The sequence below is a fragment of the Orbicella franksi genome, chromosome 5 (assembly GCF_964199315.1).
Source record: "Orbicella franksi chromosome 5, jaOrbFran1.1, whole genome shotgun sequence".
Lineage (NCBI taxonomy): Eukaryota > Metazoa > Cnidaria > Anthozoa > Scleractinia > Merulinidae > Orbicella > Orbicella franksi.
In genome coordinates, this window is record NC_138149.1 from 5,489,152 (window position 1) to 5,511,165 (window position 22,014).

Genomic DNA, 22,014 nt, shown 5'->3' on the forward strand with positions numbered 1-22,014 from the left:
GGGGGCGGGGGGGGGGGGGTGGGGAGACGTGTATTAGAACTTACCTCACAAGAAGAGCAATATTCGCAAGACTCGAAGGTAAAATATAAATCAACTTGGTCTTAAGCCTTAGGCGTCGCCGTCGTCGTTTCTTAAGCTCCCTTTTAAGTAACTACGAGGGCGACGCGGAGGAGAACGTCGATTGAAAAATGACTTTATATTTTACCTGATACTCTGAAGTCATTTAGTTTGTTTCTCTTTGTCAAAACTATCCCGAAAATGAATATGGAACACAGCCTAAAACAGTCGAAATATATAAAAGTTTAAAAAGTGTCTTAGTTTAGCGACGTTCCCGTTACTGTTGCCGAAGTGGTTTTCTTAAATTCCCTATTTATGTTTTTGAAGTCTGAAGGAAGAGACGCGAACCTGACACAAGTCCTGCTATGAACCCGGTGGGTTGCTCCCTTTGGTCATAAATAGGGTATGGTTTTTTGCACTCTAGTCTTGAATTGGGTGTGTTTTTTAGAAGAAGCTACTTTTTCATCATTATCGATAAGACCATCAACAAAAGCCCCTCACAAATTGCAATACAATATAATGCAATAACTTCATTTATATAGGGAGTATATACAAAGCTCTATATCGCTTTACAATCACTGAAAGTACAACTAAATAGAATAATTTAAACTAAATTGAGTATAAACTTTAAGATAGAAATAATTATCTCAAAGCAATTCTGAAAAGATGTTAAAAGGTGATAAAATGTTTAAAAATTATGTTTAAAGCAACTGCGAGGTCATGAATAGGATATCGAATCTTTGGTCAGGTCATAAATAGGGTAGGGGTTTTGGGAAGTGGGCCGCACACCCCCACAAAATTATTCTGGGAGTACAACCCGGGCTATGAACACTGCTTAAAGTTCTAATCCACTGAAATAAGTTCATCGTAATCTGTCGGTCATGATTAGTTCAGTTACAGATCTAATTAAAAGCTGTAAATTTTGGTTTTCCCGCAAGCAAAGCTACTTACATGTCTACAATGTCTGGAAACTATATCCAAGAAAGACATATTATATGCATGTATAATCTATTGTATAAGGCTTAGGAATGTTCTTGCTATACATAAAAACCTATCCCCACTTAATTATTTCAGAAGAGTACAATGCAACTAAGAGTACAACTGTTCATCTTCGCCAATCAGCTTTTTCTCTCCACAATATCGAACTGAACTTGCATTGTTTGCGTCCAGTTGCCGTTTTACCTCACCGGAAAAACTAGTTCTTCGTGCTGTCGTCTAACGAAAATTAACATGGGAGAATGATTTTTTTAATTTTCATCTAAAAAGTTTTAGAACGAAGCTGATCGGACGACATCTTCTGATGGTCGCCCATTCCAACACAATACCTCGTGCTTATGTCTTGGCCAATGAGGACAGAGGAAAATTTGAGGTGAACTATAACGGTGGATGGTAGCTATCAAAGTTAATAAAAATCACGAGCTAGTTCGTCTAATTGTCAGTCAATATAAACCACTGACCGATTTATCGAGGAACAAAACATATTTTAGTTTAGAAACGTCTCGAAAACGCGAAGTTAAAATTCAGTTTCACTTTCTCGTCTATGGGTCGTTAAGCGGCCTCTGTGTATCCAATCAGATTGCGAGTTTGCCAATAGCATGCAATAGTGTAATGTTAATTTATGTTAATTATTTTTATGTTGAAATGGATTACCATTATTGATGTCCTCGTCGATTTTTGATATTTTGCTTCGTTAGGAAAGATCCACATTGGAAATCCACTTGTTAGTCGATATACAATGTTTCAGACAGTTACGAATTCAAAATACTCTTTGAAACAGTCAGAACAACTCTGGGTTTTCGCTGTGAAATTTTTGTCTACACAGACAATTCAGAATTCACACATAAGACAGGCAGACTTAAAAATTTTTAAATTTTTGTCATGGCTTTTAATAATGTCGCTGAACGAATTGCATGCGTTTTAGTGTGTTTTTCATAACATCATGTTTTCAAATTGTTTTAATGAATCCATTTGTGGTTTTACTGATTCTTAACTCGTTCTTCTTGTGTGAATATTATGCGCAGACCAGATGGAGATAGCAGCAAAGATTTTAGTTTTATCAGTGAAATAGTTTAAAATGGAGAGGCATGTCGATATGATTGGTTAAATCCGACGAATAATACATCAACCGTGGTAAACCCGAGACCAAAATACAGCGTGGGTAAATGTTTCAAGATTGAACAGAAACCGTCGACGAATGTTGTTGCTAAAAACTTAAGGTGAGTAAGTGCTTCTATTCATCTGTTCGCTTTTATCGGCCGTCGCGTGCGAAATTTGTTGTTTTCAAAGAGGTGTATTTGCGCTAGCTTATTTGGGCTTTAGCTTCTCATTCTTTGCGTAAAAGTGCGATCAGAACTTTACTTACAGACGCATATTACAGTTAACCCTGTGTTTTATGGATTATTTTAATTTCTTGTCTATTCTTGAAGTCCAAAGTGTTTAGATCAGAGTTTAGTTTCACCACTGTCGGATCTTGGTTTTCCTAACACGAAAGTACGCACAAAACATTTTATCTTCAATCATCGCCGGTGAAACCAAAAGAATTATCCGATGGAGCTTCAAAATCGATCTAAATCCCAATGATCATGAGGTTTATACAGCTTTGACAATTTCCTTCGTATGGCAAATACGAGGATTTTTGGAAGGCTGTTCATTAGTTTTCAGCAATTCATGGTAAACAAATCTTCAAACTATCAGTTCTCTCTATCTAGTGTAGATTATCTTTATCAATATTTGTACAAAACGTACTGACGAAATTCTTTCTTAGTACCTTGCGCGAATAAGACACAATGTTTTGGTAAGCGGAATTTATCTTTTCATTCTTTCGGGAAGACTTTCTGAGACTATCTTGTCTAGATATCTTATCAGAATTATCTACGAATAGCACAGGAAGCTGCTTCAGCCGCCCCGCCGGCAAATTAATGATAACTATTCAATACCACATTCCTTGATCGCTCCCCTTGTGACAGGTAAGTTACCTTGAGGCTACAAGCAAGAACAAGATCAGATATTACCTTATTAAATTAAACTAAGGACCAAAGTCAAGTCCTACTTCGTTAACTTCCAAAGAAAATCACTTCTCAAGAAGATCGTTTTCCGTCGAGATATCGCTGAATGCTGACAAATATTTTTTTAAAAAGAAATTACGGCAACTTTAGGGGAAAATAATTTGTGGTTGAAATGAAAGAAATAATTCATCAGGCTTCTCAATTGAAGAAAATTGTACAACACTCTAGAACAAAATAAAAAGTGATTCATAGCTTTCTTCGGGTCTGGGGCCCGTTTCTCGAAAGCCCCGGAAACTTTTCGGGTCCGTAAAGCCATTTTTGGTCCATCTGTATCTAAAAACGGAGAAGTGTATACGCCTGAAACTTCTTGTATAAAGGGAACTTCTCCTCATATTAACAATATGTGAATAAAACAGCTCTGTAATCGAAAGGTTCGAGATTTTGCTATGGCTTTACGGGCCCGAAAAGTTTCCGGGGCTTTCGAGAAACGGGCCCCAGGTTTGTTATATTAAGCCTGTCTGATTGCTCAATACTTTACTTCTCTTTTACTAAATTGATACACGAGGCTCCGGTAAAATTACTTTTAATTACATGCCGCCAAAGATCGTGTAAAAAATATGGTTGTAATTGTTTTAATTCGCCTTTATCCTAATGAAAGGCAGACCAGAATTCTAGATCACTCTGAATGACAACGCGAGGAACATTTTTATTTAGAGCCCTTCGTAATATTTATGTCAGCGAAAAATTCAATATCTGTAAAATATGATCGTGTTTGATAATAACTGGATTAGGTTTACACCGTGAGAAGCTAACAACTTAAGAATTGAAATAAACTGAAGACAAGGGGCTCAAGTACTGAACAAAGATCATTAAAAATTAATTCATAACACCGCATCCATGTTTTTCATTTTTAACTAACGTAGAACCACAGGCTAACCACTACCTTGGTGTAAAATATATGCACATGTCATTACTCTACCATCCTAGCATTGCCGTTATATCCTCTCGTAATTCTGAATAGTCAAACATTAACATAAAAGCAATTTTGTTTGATCCCCTGAGGGGACCTAATGTTTCGAGTCTCAACTGTAAGACTATTTTGAAAATGCCACGGGAAATAACCCGGGGGGCCGCGAGGCAAATAACTCCACAAAATTTCAGATTTGTGAACTATTCAGTTAAGTAAAAAAAAAAAAGTTCTCCACAGTGTTATCTTTTTTTCATCATACCCTAAAGCTGAGCAGTTCACAAAAAGTTCTTTGAATCGAATTCTTTATAATGAAGGTTATTTTAAAACCACCTTTGAAGTTAATTAGGCGGGATGAACAAACTAAAGGCCGTTTGATTTACATTGAGGACTGTAGTATAATATGTTAACATAACAATGAAGCAAGGCTGATTACTACGTAGAAAGCCTAACGGGACAACGACAAGATAGAGTTCAAAGTGAAAGCCAAGAATTGACACCGTGGACAGCTGTTTCGACCTGGCTGGGTCTCGTCAGCACGGTGTAGCAGCAAGAAGTTATTTACAATTTTTTGATATGGAAGTCTCCACCTTGTTTCTTCAAGCAAACCCCTCATTCTAAATTGTATTCTTTACTTATTACAGCGGCAGCCTAATGGTACCTCTCTGTCGTTTTAAAACTGTTTTGACATTAGAGCGGTCTACGAATGGTTTGCGCCTTATTGATTTTAGGGCTGGACCATTTGACTTTTGAGGGGTGGCCGGGGTAACTGTTTGAAAAAATATTCTGCAGGCATACTTGTACTAAAAGAAAATCATACACACAACCACTGCGGAAAAACAATTCACGCACGTTAAGAGCGTCGCAAAAAGCCTGCACCTTACACCTTGCATACGGCTAGCGCGCCTGAAATTTTAATTGACCAATCAGGTTTCAGCAGGCGGGAGAAATTTTTCTAACTGGAGAAGGCATTAAATATTCACGAAAAGGGATTTACAGTTCCCATCATAGATTGTTTCCATATCAGATTGTAAAAAGTGAATAATAACCTCTTAAACCGAGCGTGAGGGCCGTCCTGAGGAATATTAGGGAGCTTGAGCAACGAAGACGGCGACGCTAAGGACGACGTCTAGTAAAAAGTGAATTTATATCTTATCTTCGAGTTTCGCAGATGTCTAGATCTGTTTAGTGGGCCTACTTGTCTCAGAACTTGCTCAACCTAAATACGTAACGCCAGCGTTCAATTCCAAATGAAAATACAAAAAATTAGCCGCTCTCGTTCACGTTCTCCAAAATACACAGAACTTAGTCATTTCACGTTGTTGTTTTGCAGAGGACGGCAAAGACGCGTACAAAGATTTATGACGCACGAGCACAGCTATTGTTCTGCTCATTAAACTTTTTGTTTGGTGGCGTTCTCGTTGCCGTTGCCGTCGTGGTTTGCTTAAGGTCCCTATTGGCTCAAGGTCGAGGCAGTGCGGACCGGGCGCAGCGAGGTCCGTAAAAAAACGACCGCGGACCAATAATCCCCAGTACGGCTCGAGCCAGCTAGGTTAGTAAGTAGTTTATTATATGGCACTCGGGCCATGCTTGTTTGCTTTGTCTTAAAACGTACTTCCGGTCACTTGAATTCAAAGGGCTTCCGCCGTTACATGTTTTTCATGACGCGAGCAACTCAGACAGAACAGACTTCAAGAACGATTTATAACGGAATTTGACAGAAGTCTCAACAGCTGCAGGTTGCTGAAATTCGGAAAAGGGTTTCTGTCGATCCTGGAATATTTTAACTTGCGCATCATAAAATATGGATGAAGAAAAGTCAAAGTTGGTTGTTGTGAAAATCATTCAAACTTATACACAGCTGACGAAGAAGCAGCCTTAAAGTAAATCGTCCTCGTCGCTCTCGATAACAATTCGACGCTTCTTTTCATTCTGGACAATTCTGCGCTGAAAATTGGAAATTGGTGCTGGTTCCTGCGTGTGTTCATAAAAAAGTTTGGTCAAAAGGTGGTCAAACTCCGTCGTAGGTAGGTTTTCAATTCTTTCATTTGTCATACCGTTACCTTCCAAGTAGTGGAGAAGAGTGTTGATATCAGTAGCCGTCTTCTAATTTGTGTTTGCACTTTTCCTTTTGTTTATAAAATCGTCTATGGCCTCCTGACTTTCGCCGATGCCTGTTTCAGTTTCTACATTAGACGTTTCCAGATCTCAAGGACAATAAAATTCGCTTGGCGAATATTCGTCTTCCTCGTCCATGTTGTAAGCTCTGTAAAATATCAATCTTTTAGGTAGTTTCTTGCGAAGAATGACAGTATTTCCACGTTTTCTTTCCGTAGTTTTAATTGCAAATCTTGCGTATGGCGAAATCCCGACCAAGGTAGAACCAATCAGAACGCTCGGATTTACCTCAAGACTAGCTTGCCATATAATAATATGAAATATTTTGTGTCTTCAAGCTTCTAACTGGTGCCAAAAATGGGTCGCGGGCGTCCGGCATGGCAACTCGCTAGTAGTTCGTCGAGTGTCGCCAGGTGGGATAATAGTTGTGTCATTTTGATCAAAATATGCTGTTCTGTATGCTGTTCCTCGTCAAATTAAACCCGGAATTCTCAAGTTAGCTATTAGAAGAGTCCAAAGCAACTTTAGCATTGTCTTTATTTTTGTTAGCTGCGAAGAAAAAGGGTATTATCGTGTCGTTTCGGTAGGACAGCTCAGTTTTGACTGCCGTTCGTACTGCGTGCGCAGCCGCCGTATGCAAGGCACGGAGAAAAAGAAAAGTACCATGCATACTCACATTCCGAGGAAAAAAATTTGCTTGTGCCTGAAATGGTAAAAAAAAACATCATGCCTTTACCAAATCACCCATACACCCCTCAAAAGTCAAATGGACCACCCCTTATATCTGATGACCAAACATGCACAGCACGCGCAAATGACGCGATGAGCCCGCAATCCCGAGCAATCAAAACTGGAAGCTAAACACCCTACCAAGTGAGCGAAACATGTAAACCGAGTTACGACCGGATTTGGTTAGCTTCTGATTGGTTTTAAAAAAAAAAAACAGCGTGCCGCACGAGTTTTATTGGTAAACCAAGGCGTGGAACAAAGCCATAGCAAAAATAATTGCAGCCACTCGAAAATAAGGAAATCTTAAAGAGTTATTCAACAGCTCAGGTCACACACTGTTGAAAAATCAATGCTCAGCCTATGTGGTGAATAGTAGAAACAAAGTTTACGGCTCTCTGATGCTAAAAGTAGTGGTTAGGTAGGAAAGCTCCCCTTTGGATTAAGCATTGAAGAATCGTGTTAATTAAGACAATTTGTGGTAATTCTGATTAACAAGTTGGTGAAAGAGTGTTTTTCTGCATGCGTGAATAGTTAGCTGTGGTGAACGTTTTAATTCTTCGGTTTCCAACCGTAGAAGAAATATTTTTACGCGAGATATTATCTCCCGTTCTTTCAGTTTTGGTTTCGAACGAGTTTGTTTCAAAATTTTGTGAAAGTCAATGACTGTTCAAAGAGTAAATTTAGAGAGTAGCAATATAAACAAGCTCAAAATAGCACCATGTTCTGGAACCAATGGAAGCACAGTATTGCTTTGTCAACTTAATTAATATGACTGACATGGTTTTTACAATGCATTCATGTTTTTCCCTTCAAACAATAACAAAACCAATAAACGTTTTTTAACGTGCACGTTCAGTTAGAAAATTAAAGAGTTTACCATCTGCAAGGCCAAAACGTATTCATGAAAACTCATTAGGAGGATTATTTTATTTTCAAGCGCCTCAGGACAGAAATAAGTAGCCAAACGAATCACCAAGTGTATAACATAATTCAGGGGCTATTTATATTTCTCCATCGTTCGAGTTCAGTTTGCTACGCCCCAGCAGGTGACTCACCCACATAACAAGCAAATAACAGTGGAGCCACAACGTTCCCAACACCGCAGTCTTTGAGTCAGTACTACCAAACGGTTTTCCAGTGAAAATACGTAATTGAGCGAAAAGGAGAATCGAGCTGCGTAAAGTACCCGCGAGAAAAGCTTTAACAATGGTAAGATGTTTTTAAGATTTCAACGTCTGGAATATCTTTCTGTAATTTTTTTTTCTGTTTATTTATTATCTTGCAGCGCTACAAATGTTTTAATTAACAGTTGTCAGTGTTCAAGCTAAGACCCCCATAAATCGAATCATAAATTTGACTGAAAAAGAAATAACTTTGACCTTGATGTAGGATTTTGGGTGAATCGAAAGTCTATTTATCCCAGTCTTTCTGGTATTTGTTATTTAACAAACTATCAGAATGCATAGAATAAACTTTTCCTTCTATATAGCAAACTCCCTATAAGCATTTCAGGTAAAACATTGTGATTTTTTTCCCTCGGCTAACGCTGAAGTCAACAGTGCTTTGTTTTGAAGCATCGTCTGCAACAAGGAGAGAGAAGCTGTTACGGATAACTCGCGCACTGCGCAAGAAACCCATTGACAGTTTTAGGTTCCAGTAAGCACATTCGCTCTGTTTGCACTGTAAAATATGAATGATGATTTCAAGTCGTGAAGTTAAAGTAAACAAATAGATGTTACAGTTTTCCCAAGCCTGGGATAATCTCGCTGGTAACATACAGCTATCACATCTCAAATCGCTGGGATAACATAAAAATTATAACACAGTGTAAACCGGTTACATAAATTAGTCCTATGTAATACCGTAAACCAACACATGTAGCTTAAATGCTGCGTATAACTATTCTAGTTATGGTCACTTTTATTGCAACGGTAAATTTATTTATCAAAACAACTGAAATAGTGCACTGAGGCAATAAGAAAATTAGTAAACAAAATTCAGAGCAAGGCATGACTCCAGAGAACTCCAAAATATGTAGGCTGGTAAATTGTTCAGAGAAGCCGCTGACACTTGGTAGTAGCCTGCATGCAGGCGTATGATCGCCTCTGAATAGGGAGCTCATAATCGCTAGCTACACCTTAAGAATCGGTACGAAAATTGGAGTTAAGCGCTTGCCTTTTTGTTAGAGCGGCCTGCCAAAGAATACGACAGATGCGTGGGACTATGTTGTTGCGTTCATAGTCAGTAAAGCCGAGAGGTCGTTTTGGACTGAGACAGGCCGGATACTGACTGCTGCGCAGGCTTTGAGTTTGACCTGTTACCTCTCTCCACTTGGGAATAAAAATGAGTCCCGGCGAATGTTTTTGACAATAAAAATGCTAAGGTAAAATGTAATGAACAATAATTCCATCCAGAAATCAAGTTGAGAAGCAATGCGCTCAGTCGCCTCATGCCACCGAAATTGTGGTAACTGATCGACAGTGTGGGATGGTTGGCCAGGATAGAACGTCTGCGCCCTTGTCTCATCAACCACTTGACTTAGAAAGTCACCTGACTACTAAGTGAACTAGGTGAATAAATTGATATCTTCAGATACACACATTTGAACTACACTTATCCTAATTAAAATTTTAAATAACATTCGAAATGCCAATTATTTTAAAAGCTTCAATAAAGAAGAGTGTTGCATTTAAGCTATTTTCCTCAGTGTAACTCCATCGCTGACGAGAAAAAAAGTCATTAAGCATTACTCGTCACGTGACATTTATAGTTAGCAATACTGCTTGGGGTTTAAGATCTGCTTTTTTTGTTGTTGTTTCACCGAAACGAAAAAAAAAAAGAAAAACGGTAAACCGTGCTGCCTAAAAATTTAGGAGGTAATCCTTTCGCTATCCATTATTATCACTAAATGCAAGTGTTTTGTTTTTATCCTCGCCACTTGTTAATGACTTTAACGCTTTGTTTTGAAATTCTAAATATTAACCTAGAAAGCTTTTAATCACTTTAACATCATTTAAATAATTTTATCCGCCGCCATAATATGTTTTTCATCAATCTTCTCAACTGTGCGAATGTCACGCTCTTGCAACAAAACTTCTGGCATTTGCTCACAGAAACGTCAGAAACTGGCCACGGCGACATCTGCTGTCCAAGTTATGATATATCTGCCGTCATATTCCTACCCATTTTATTGTCAACTCGTTCGAGGTGAACGTCAAATGTCGCGTGTGATTCTAATTTCCATTCACTCAATTCTTCATTAGAATATCCTACATTCTCAAAGCTATTAAGCGCATCGTTCCTCGTTAATTATTCACGTATATACACGTGATGTTCTTCTCTGGTTTTTTGCGCTTATTTTTTTGAGGCGGGGCAGGGTGGGGTGGGCAATTACCCCGAAAAAATTCCTGCACAGCAAAAACGACTGAAAAAAAAAATCGTGCAAGAGGAGCCATGGGAAAAAAACCGAGCAAGTGCTTTCTACAATCCTGGTTCTGTGTGTGACTTTAAAAAGATTCTTGCACAAACTATTGTCCACCAAAAACAATCATGCGTAACGTAAGGTTGAGAAAAAAATTTCATGAACCAGAAAATTGCCCACCTCCCCACCCCCTCAAAAAAATAATGGTCCTTCCTTAACTGCGTCTGCGTGTGTTTGTACGCTAGTGAAAACCAGCCTTTAAGCCTTTGCATTTCTTTGCCATTGTTCTGGTCCCTAACCACAGTGGCCTATTCATATCTATTTTTTTCATTTTCTCAGTCTTTACTCTACCAGCCACTAATTCTCGTGTCTATCTCTTTCCCTCTGTCTGACCTGACGCGAAGATGACATAACAGCGATAAGAGGTTTATCATTGTCGGGGGCATAAATAGAAGTCACTAGAAACCATGATGTCAAAGTGGAAACAAATTTCATCTCTTGTTCGCACCAAGGCATTGGTTCCCTCCGTGGTGAGTATTTATACTGGCTTCATTGTTCTCAAGTGTGCAGCAGCAGATCACTAACTTGTTTGCTTCATTCTTTGTTGTTGGTGTTGTTTGGCGTACACCAGTCCGTGAAGTCGTTCACTCGTTGATTATAAAGCCCCGTCGTCACTACGTCAGAGGAATTTAAAAACGCGGCTTTATTTCTACGGTTAGGCCTACCGTCCACACTGATCCGTTAAGAAAACGGAGCATTCCTAAAACTCTCTATAAACCGGAGGAATTTTAAGGTGCCGGCTTCGCGTTTAGTGTGGACGGAAAACATTTTGAAAATGAAGCTTTTCGAAAACGATGACCACGATATTATGTGATTTCCCTGACCGAGTTTCACACAAACACAAATCCAAAATGACCGGTGATTGTTGCGTTTTCAAATTCGTCCGGCATAGTGTGGAAGAAGCCTAAGGGGGTCGGTATAGGGTTTAACTGTCTTCTGAGAACGTTTTTTAAGCTGATAGCTGAAATATGAGACCTGCAAAATTTACTGAAATTTTAAACTTTTCACCGAAATCTTAGATAAGAATTCGCCGAAAAACTAACGGACAACTGTCATACCAGCACTCTTATTCAGACGCTGTCATAATTTTCCATCTCAGACTCAGATTCACGGTTCATGAGATTCAGAGTTAATTATTTCTAGGACAAACTTTTGAGGGAAAACTCATTCAATAGCTAGCGACTACCACCTGCTAAATTATCAATTGTGAAGGAAGATAAAAGGCGACAACAGGAAAAAATTAAAAACTGTTGAGTTATTAACATAACAATTAACACGTTCGCTGGATAAAGATTTCCTTCCAAAGGGAACGTCTGGACTATTGTCAAGAGAAACATTTCCTCTTGCTATTGTGTATTTTTAACAATGAAAAGTGTGCATTGAGCTGAAAATAACACCATTCACTTTACTGAAAGACTGAAAATCTGGCACAAATGGTAAGCGAGCAGAACCCTTTGGTTCGTTCATTTATTTGACGGCTCCCTGCTTTCTTTGTTTACATTTCTAAAATTAATTTACTTGTTCATTCAGCAACTTTGTTCACTTATGTATTTTACCACTGTGTTTTCCCCATTCACTCTGCTACTCGACCATCCTTTGTTGACTCTCGGTCGCTCGTTTATTTACTTATTTTAATCTTTCTCATTTCTTATTTCGTTCTGAAATCTTCCTTCCTACTCCTCGTTTGTCACAAACAACAGCTAGTCTCGTCTATTTGAAGTCATTTAATTTTTTTATTTGCCATAAATAATTCGGGTAAATATGGACGTTTTTAAAACTTATGGTTTTTGTTCCGGCTTTCCAATGCCAAAAGTTCCCAATACAGAACGCGAACTGGCTGAACCGAGTGTTCCTGGAACGAGAAACAGAGGAAGGATAAAATTTTTTTCTTTAAGTTTTGGATCATGTTCTTTATTGCTGTCTTTCTGTTTTCGTTACATTTTCATTTCATTCTAACAATTGAGTATATATCCACTTTTGTTTGAAGAAATGTTTACTTTGTTTGTCTCGACTCTGGTCCGCTATCTTAATTTTAAATAGATTTTACCTATTTGTTTCGGAGACAAAAGCAGACAGTTAATCATAAAAAAAAGTCTCGCTTTGCGGGCGTTTGTTTAGACTGTCAGTTTTTCTACTCTTCTGTTATTCCAACAAATCAAAAGCTGCAGGCTTGTGATTGTCACTTTTCCACTTCAATTGAAGCGTTTACGCAGGGAAATGGATTCTGCAACCTGAGAATCCAGACGCATTTGACACCTGGGCACTTAACCATGATTCTATTAAGACTCCTTAGGAAAGGTTTTGAATATATCAGTTCATTTTTATTTTCATCCACAGCAATTGTCTGCGGTATATTGGTTTTTTGATGCTCAATAACTTGCACAGTTGATCTGATGTAAACTATATTACTACCATTGGAAATAAAAATTCGAAATGGAGATTTTGAATCGTTAAAGCTTCCTCAATTAAAATGCATGATTGACTTAAAAAGAGAGATTTTTTAATTACTTCACAAGTAGGAGATGAAAAAAACGGGGAAGAAAATTCGTTTTTCAAAGCCAAGTCGTTTAGGAAACGGAGAATGCCACGGTTGTATTTTGATGTGTCTTGCTGGGTACGGTGACTTGAATGGGTTTCCAGTTCTTAGTGTCAATGAACTATTATTCTAGCGGCGAAGTGAAGCCCGGAACTCTGTGGTCATTATTCTCATATTGAATAGGCTCTTTAAGGTTCTGAAAGCTTCGGAACACGTACATTGATGATTATCGATCAGTTTTAATCCCAGCCAAAGCGAACGCTGGCATTCGATCACTCGGAATCAAATTGAATATGAGTCGCTGAGCCGAGTTTCGCTGGCGTTCTCGAGGGGAAGACAGCTTAGGTTTTCATTTATTCTGTGATGAATGTTTAGATTTCAAGTTGTAGATCGCTAGCTAAGTGTTTAGTGATCATTTGTGTTAACGTTTTGGAACCACACAATCACGACCGAGTTCGTGAAGATCCCATGTACAACAGAACATCGGCAATATGTTTATGGTATGATCTTCGTGCAAGTGTTAAACCTGAGATTTGACTTGGAAAAAATCCGTTTTCGTGTTAAACAATATTCTCACGTTGAAGTTATTTACTTTTTAGCTGCCGTCAAGTTACACTTTTACCCCAAACAAAGAAGAAGTTATCGAGTCAAGGTAGGTGGCTCAAAAAAAAAGGTTTTCTCGTTTTTGTCTTTGTTATCAACTGAACTATAGAGATACATAAGAATGCTGTTTATGTGGGATTGTGTTTTATCAATCAAAGAGCCGAATAGAAATCAGCAGGAAAATGCACGCAAAGTAACTCGTGTATTAATCCGGCTTCAAATGCAAATCGCGGAATACAAAAGCCCACGCAGTATATATTAAAAAAACGTCCTTTTATTTCAACTTAACTGGCTTGAATTGAATTTAATCATGTTTTTGTTTGCCTCCTTGAAAATTGCTATCGCTAAAAACAAGTTAGCTTACTAAAAGATTTTCATTCAATAGCATTTACTGAGCACACTGTAGTCCACCAAATGCTAACAGAAAGTTTACAAAGCTATGAATAAGTTTGTGTTCCAGTAGCCGTTTATTACAAACACAAATAACGGCGAGTTCTACTGTTTCTCGTCCTTAAAATTCACATTGTATGACTCAATACAGACGCATTCGAACTTGATCAATTTCAGTCAGCCGACCTCTAACATAATTAACGATGTAGTGAAGGAAAACTCTAGAAGTGAAGACAGCTGATGGTTCGTCACGTTCATTCAATACATTGTTATCACCTTAGTCACAGAAATGACTTGAAAGAGATAAAATACATTATTGTTCCCTTAAATAAACTAATAGGACGCCCTTGGGCAAACTAAAAAATGACTGACATAAAAAGTTTTTTCTTCCGGACGTAAAGTCGCTCAAATTGTTAGAAATTAGTCTTTTGGAACCTCACTGCAAAGTGCAATGGCGGCACCGGGGAATTAGTAACGAATTGGAAATCCGGGCCCTTCGGAGACACAGTGAATGATTTTGTATTTGGAAAAATGTGTTCATTAAATAAAATTCACTTTATCAAATTTTTGACTTGATACTCCAACATGGAAATTCTCGTCACTGGTTTCCATGGGAACTGTAGTGCCTATATCTTAATTCGAAGAATATAACTGACGCGAAACACCTAAAATGTGACAGAAAAGCTCAGAGATAGAGCTTTTACTCGAGACGTTGTTATAAATAGGCTATTTCCGAGTTACCTTGTGCCTCAGGTTCAAAATGAGTCCGCGTACAAAACCTTTCATATGGAAAGGAGTCTGATTTACATGAAAATGAACCTGTAGGCAAAACACATTTTCATATGAATTGCTTCATAGGAAGCCTCGTTTTGACACAGAGGCAACAGCTAAATGGTTTATTGGTTCGCATTTAGAAACAAGAAAAAATAAATAACAGACTGGCCTGTTTGGCGACAAGCGTACGTCACTTTCATGAGAGGATCCTTGGAGCTTCGAGTCGAAACATTCCATGCCGATATTTAACATTACTAAGACACTTACAATGTATTTTAATCCATTCCATGTCAAGCCGAACCATGCCATGCCACGCACACAAATGTGAAGAGAGCTCAAGTCATTGACTTATGCAGCCAATCACAGATCCTTATTTTCCCGCCAGATTCCGGTTGCGTTACAGCACCACGTGTAATAGTTACTATAGAGACTGGTCAGATGCTATAGACCCCTCCTCCCAGGGGGTCATCTCGGGATGGGACAAGGTCCTGTACTCTGTGGACTCCGTGCATCGGCAAATCAACGAAGAAGCTGGGCAGGTAATTTCTTACTTTAAGATCTATTCTGAGCCGTCTATTAAGAGGGAGTTTTGAAGACCAAGAATTTATTCTTTTTCGTGTATTTGTGGCCTCCCTTATTATTTTCCCTAATGATTGTTTTCCTCCTGGGCCTTGAACTCTCGTTCAAGTCTTACGCGCTATTTGACCGCGTAGCAATTTTGCTTTAGAAGAACCATTTTGCTCAATGCTGGTCTCAGCAAGAAAACAGTAAACATTCTCAATTTCGAGCCGAAGGACTGGCCTTAACGCAATGCTTGTTCAAGTTTTGCTGTGGTAATTCGCTGGTACAGAATGCGTTCTCGGAGACCCAGGGGCAGTTAGTTGAGGAGGAAGGTGGTAAACGCTTAAAATTTCGCCGCTTCAAATTTTGCTTCGTTTACTTCGTCCGGCGCCAATTCTTACTAATTGCCTCTGGGTGGTCTGAGGATGCTTGAGATGATAAACGTAGGTAATAAAAGACAAATGATGGTTCTGTTGTTTCTGCTGTTTCCATCTGGACACCCGAACAGAAACGTGGAAACAATCAATCCGTGTTCTATGTAAATCGGAAAAAGCTTTAGAAAGGTCAACTACACGTTATTCTCTTTGCTCTGTGATTTTTGGCAGAGAGGTTTAGAAATCCGATCCGGAGGCTGTCCAGCAGCAGTCGATATCTTTATAGGAGAAAAAGAAACCTCCGATCTCTTTTGAATTGTTTGATGCAGGTTTGTTTGGAGAGAGTGCCAGGCGCCAATACAGGCTGCGTCAAATGGCGCATCAATTTTGGTTGCTGCGGTCTGTTGGTGGATGAGGTCACCATTCGGCTGTCATGCGTGGAGGACTACGGTGGAGAGGTGGTCGCTACTCTGATGGGGACCCCGGGACAGAAACGGGTCAGGTACCCGATAGGTGAGACTCAAAGTTCTCCATACATCAATCAAACCTTAGGTTGTTTAGAAAGCGAAAGACTAAGCCAATTCCAGGTTGCTTTTTAATTCTGTTTTAAACCAAGTCCTGGTGCACCACCTTTTATATGGAAATGAGTCTGATTTGCAAGACAGTGAACATGCAAGATAAAATCAATTCCATATGAAAGGTTGTGCGCCAAGACTCGTTTTGAAACAGAGGTATGAACAACTCGAAAATGGTTTAAAGAAGCTACGTCACGGTTGGCGCATCTTGGAAAGTTTAGCCTAAAATTCTCAATTTAGTCGCTTGTAATCCGTGTTAATCTTCTCCATCCTTAATTATCCTTGTTCCTTTATGGTTTATTATTATCTCTTTGGTGTTTTTATATCTTAGTAAACTGCTATTTTTAGGCTTCCTTCGATGTAAATGTAATTCTGTACTTGGCCAAAATAATTTAAAATACCATGATTGAGCTCCTTTAATAGCTGGGTTCAAAGCAAATACATGACAGCCTCTTTCTCTTTGTCTTAATTTTTTCAGGAAGTGATTACGTCACATACACTGAACTGGAGAATTCATCGGAATTGGCTCTAACTGTTCATTTCGTGGGAGAGCCTGGCCAGGTTACTCGGCTGTTTCCACAGAGTATATTACGAGGCATGGGGTATCCGCTTGACATTCAGGTTATACTTAAGGTAATTGACTGCCAGGTTGCTCAGCTGTTATGTGTGTTACGATGGTAACTCAGTTATATTTTGTGCACGAGTACACGTTCCGTACGAGTTTAACTATGTCATTTTTATCTTATCATAGTGTCATCATCGTCAACATCATCAGTGATTATTCCAAACTCGTTCTCAGTCCATAGATCCAAATTTGCTTACAAATAGATTCTAGTTGACGATTAAATTATAAGCTTGAGATTTCTATCACGCATAGAAATCGAGAGCGAATAATCTGGTAATCGTTTTCGTATAAATCTAGTAGTCGTTCAGAACTTTAATCTAAATCCTCTTCAAAGAAACTTCGAAAACGCAAAGAAGCGACACCCAGCGCACACTTCTAAGCTACCCACTATCTGCATCAGAATAGAGAGTGAGTAGCGTAGCCAATCAGAGAACGCCATTCGTGATAGAACGCTTGTATATTTATACTAAAACTCGATAGAAACACGGTACATGTTTTCTATTTCTCACCACTAGCAGAATTCTACGTAATCATAAATGACTACATGTTATTATTAGGTTAAAATTCTTAAAGTATAACTGCATAGCGTAAAGACCTTTTTCTGGCGTTTTTGTACCATGTTCATCGCTTACTTCTTTTCTTTAGCCGGCGCTTCAGTCATTAGGAAGGCCCAGAATCCTTGTCGGGCTGCTCTACAGCAGTTCACAAGAGATTGAAGTGGATGGAAGGCATTACAAGCAAAACACCACTAACACAGGCCAAGGATTTCTTCATATTCATCTGCTGAGGGGAATGGATTTACCGCAAGGAAAACATGGCTTGCCAGAGCCTTTCTCTAAGTGGTAAGAGAATCAAAACTCGCGCGTAAACTTTGCTCCACCACCTCAGTAGCGTAGTCTATATTGCACAAGAGTTGCCCTCACATACGAATATAGTCACATGCAGTGTACGTGAGCGAGTCACACAAGTCACGAATCAGGTACTTAACGTTTCATTTTCGACCCAAACTTCGTCTATCTATTTGTATGCGCTGTTGGTTATAGCAGAAATCTTTCGCGGGTCTTAACACGATGATGCTATTTTTAATTATCCTTTTTTATCTTTGGTTCCGTAGTTATCTTCTACCTGATGCTAAGAAATCGACCAAGTGTAGAACAAAGGCAAGAAAGGGAAAAGACCCGCTGTGGAACGAACAGTTCCTTATAGTAGGCGTCAATTTTCACGACGTAAAACGCCGAGCTCTAGAGATCTGCATTGCCGACAGCCATACTTCAGTCGGAAAGAAGGCGAAGCTTATCGGAGGTGTTCGACTCAGTCTCGGCTACAAAGCAGTCGTAGCTCAGCAAACCAAACAAGTCAGTCAAGTGCTCCAGTTTCTTAAAGGGAAGGGAGGGGTGGGTGGGGGAAGGAGGATTGACAATGAAGAAATAGTGGGGACCAGAGAGAGGAAAGTGTCTTTCAGCGACAAAGACACTGTAATGGCAAATGTCAACTCGAGCTTCGCCAAGTGGAAGAGAGCTAGTGGGAAGCCTTTAGCAGCTGATAACAAAGACAAGGGAGGAAAAGAGGAGAAAGACGCAGGCAATGCTGATGCAGGAGTAAATAACAAAATAGGAGAAGAACAAATCACTGTCAATGAGCCGGCAACAAAGGACGAAATTTCAGATGATGTAACGAAGTCGACCGCTGCAGAGAATGAACAACAAAGTGCCTCTTCCACTAGCACAGAAGACATGGCAGTGCCCTGGGACCCAATCCCAGATCCCTCTATGAATTCAGAGCCGGAATCGGGTTCAAGCCCAGATGCTTCGGCTGCCGAGAAGGTGGACAGAGAAAAAGAACGTTCAGCTGAAGAGCGACTATTTCAGTCAGTATTGACCTCCATAAAACAGCTGGAGATCGCGGCTTGTTCTAGCGTCACGCTGGAGTCCAGCGAAGAGAACGAACTTTGTAATGAGCATGGCAAACAAGACGAGTTGAAAGGGGTCAATCCTAGTTTGATGGTCACAAAAGTTAGTCTTAATAAAGATCTTAGGAAAGAAGAGTTCGAGAAACAGGTATCCCAGGAAATTTCCACCCAAATGATTGACTGTGAAGCGAAACAAGAAGAGAGTGGTTTAAAGGAAACTGAAACTCTACAAGGAGGCGATTTACGTGATGACATCAAGAAAGTAAATGAGATCAATGAAGGAGACACAGGAAATTTGCAGCAAGTTGCTGAACAATCCCATGATGAAGATGACTTAGGAAAGAATGGCTTGAAGGAGATTGAAATCCAAGGAAACGGCAACCTCATTAATGAGCAATTCCTGTTAAATGATGCAAAGGAAGCCAACGTGATCTCAAAACCCGAACTCGAGAACGGCGAAAATCCACTGGACTCAAAGGAACAACATGGCGACGAATTTTGCACAAAAGTTAAGGAGGCTATAACGACAGAGAAATCCACAAAAGAAGATAGCCCGCTGAGCTCTGTCATGACCGAGACACCAGGAGCGGAGAAAACTCTTGAAGGAAAGTACAACGGCAACTCCGTGCCTCCCAATCAAGAAGTAGAAGTAGTAGAAACTCAAAGAAACGAACACCCCGAAACTCAGCGGGCGATGAAGAAGATATCTTCTGGATCAAATGAAATGAAGCGCAGCCCATCGTTTACTTTCAAAGACCTCGCAAAGAAACTTAGCTCGGGGCGAAGGAGCCGATCAGATAGCGAGGAAAGTGGGTCGGAGACTGGGCTAGAGACGAATGCAAACAAGGTGATGTTGGACGCTGAAGGCCTGGAAATAACGCAATGGACTCTGGTGGTTGATCGACCTAAGCAGTGGCACTACTGTTGGCATATCTTGAGGCCTGAAATGACCATCTTACATTAGACAATAAATATAGCACATGGCTTGATATAAAGAGCAACGCTAAGTCAACCAGCTAAACTATTAGCCTCGATGCTTGTGTACCGCTAGTCAAGGGAATCGAAGGCTCGTCGCAAGTGACCATACGGAAGCGGTTTAGTCACAAGGCTCTGTAAAAGCGTCTGCACCATTGTAGAACAGGTCCTGCCGAAATCAGGAAGCTATCACGATTATTCACAATGAAAAGATGCCAATCAACCAGGTGTCCACTCCCACTTTGGTCAGCATTGACCGAGTAGTCTAAAGAGTCTGGCTACGAAATTGAAGCAGCCTGTAAATATCAGCTAAGGACATAAGTTGTCTACTACTGAATCGTAAATTTTTCATTAAGACACTCCCTTGAACCTCAGTTGTCACTGGAAACTTTACCTCTATTGATCCTTTGCGGTGCTTTCTTTTGTTTCAAGAATCAATTAATCAACCCGCTCCAAGAGGTAGTGGGTGGCCCGGATTTTTACGGCTAAGCCACGTATAGACTGGAGACTTACCTTTGACAAGCGAAGACTGACCTATGGATAATCATAATATTCAATGCTAAAATATAACAATTCTACGTATAGTTAAATTAAATTATCAATTGTTAAAAGTTACCTAAGATATGTGCGTTCAGGATTCGTTTTTTTCAGAGTGTTAGAATGACTCGTCTCTTTAATGCATAGTATATTCACGTTAACACAAAACATAAAAGTACCCAGTAGAACTTAAGTGAACAGCAGTAGACCATTGCACAAGGAAACAAGTATCAACCATTGAATAATTGTCTCTTCAACAAAGAATTTACCCACCATTTTTTACGGAAAATTATCCACTACAGTTGGCTTTCCTTTTATTGTACCACTCTCCTAAACAGACGCAAACATCCTCACTGGGGATCCCTTTTAGCTCCTTCAGGGGAGCAGCCGACTTTTTATCTGGGGCACCGCTATTAAAATCTTTTGGATTCAAGACGGAAATATTTAAGAAAGAAGCTGGGGATCGAACCAGTAAATAGAGCTCAACCGAACTTGAAGTTCCTACAGACCTCGCTTGGTTATGATCAGTTTTTTTTTTTCTTTTTGCTTCTTCCGTTGAGTGTTCGAAAATTTTAACACAATATTTCCCATATCTCTGCCGACCTTCACCCATACCTCCGCCCCATGCACCTGGACCGCGCAGTGAAAAGCTATGTTCTTAGCGCGATACCTTAACAAGCAGACATAGCCACGTTCACACATTTAGCCTCCTGCATAATAGTCTTTTAAGGTCTAGATTACTGTAATATATTCAACACTTTCTCTGAGAAAAAAAAACTTAAATATTTTTTCTTCATTTATAACTGAGTTGAATTTGTTTCGCTTAAAAATCGATAAATAAACTATAAGAGCGACTAATTTTAACTATATATAGATAATAAAAATTATATTTAACTTGCGTAGACTAGTAGGAAATATTTGGGATTAAATAATAAAGACGCTTCATATTTATTTGTTTGTCCGTTGAGTTCAATAAAGAGAGAAATGTCATGTTTATGCCACTGCATAGAGTGTTTTTCCAGTTTTTAAATAGTTTTTGGTGTACATTCATGACATTGATGATTCATGATTCATGATCCCATAAAGACCATAAAACTTTTAAAAGTGAAGACATAGGCCTACGGGCCGAGAGGCAGGGGTGAGGGTTGGGGGGGGGGGGGAGGGTAGCCCCTCCAGTTTCAGAAATGTTTGAAATTTTTTCTGGCAGAATGCTGATGATTCGGGCAAAAGTACTCGGGAAAGGTAGTCAAGACCAGGCTTGTGGGCTACTTTTTTTGACGTTTGCCTTGTCAAAACGGAGTTAAGGTCAAATGATTTAAGGATCCGCAGTTATTCTGCTTTGGAAAAGCTACATATCGTTTAATGTGTATCGTGGAAATCCACGAGATGGATATTATTTTCATCAACAAAACAATGACAAAAGAATCAAAGCAAACGAAGAACAAGACTTTTGTTTTTGTTTTGTTTGTTTGTTTTGTGGCTCTGAAAAGAGCCGTTTTTAATGGCTCCACAAAGAGCCGTTTTATAATTTCTCTTGAACTTTTCGAGCGAGGAAGAATTAAGGACGTTTGCCCGAAAATGTTCTGTTTGGTAGATTTTCTTCAAACTTCTCCTGCGGACAGACAATGAATTAATTGTTTTAGATAGGAAGAAAAATTGAGGGTTACGGACTTTGTTTCAGAGATAAAGCGTGTGGAAAACTAGTCTGATTTTGAAAAATTGGCGCACATAAATCAGAATGGTCTCCTAGGTTTTTAGGTTAAAATGACAAAGATGAATCAACGGAAGCAAACTACCC

The 22,014-nt window shown here is 39.4% G+C and overlaps 1 protein-coding gene across 1 annotated transcript; it reads left to right on the forward strand.

Moving 5' to 3' along the window:
• The first annotated feature begins 10,191 nt into the window (after positions 1-10,191).
• On the forward strand, positions 10,192-21,210 carry LOC145487006 (uncharacterized). Its single transcript, XM_081465714.1, has 7 exons — positions 10,192-10,827; positions 13,493-13,545; positions 15,046-15,199; positions 15,925-16,108; positions 16,649-16,803; positions 17,441-17,637; positions 17,910-21,210. The coding sequence occupies exons 1-7, from the start codon at positions 10,765-10,767 to the stop codon at positions 19,666-19,668; spliced, it is 2,565 nt and encodes an 854-aa protein (XP_081321840.1). The 5' UTR covers positions 10,192-10,764; the 3' UTR covers positions 19,669-21,210.
• The last annotated feature ends 804 nt before the right edge of the window (positions 21,211-22,014 follow it).

Excerpts from the sequence above, each read along its gene's own strand:
- LOC145487006 (XM_081465714.1), top strand. The coding sequence starts at position 10,765 with ATGATGTCAAAGTGGAAACAAATTTCATCTCTTGTTCGCACCAAGGCA. Across the intron at positions 16,109-16,648 it reads ACGGGTCAGGTACCCGATAG|GAAGTGATTACGTCACATAC; the intron begins GTGAGACTCAAA and ends TAATTTTTTCAG. Across the intron at positions 16,804-17,440 it reads ACATTCAGGTTATACTTAAG|CCGGCGCTTCAGTCATTAGG; the intron begins GTAATTGACTGC and ends TCTTTTCTTTAG.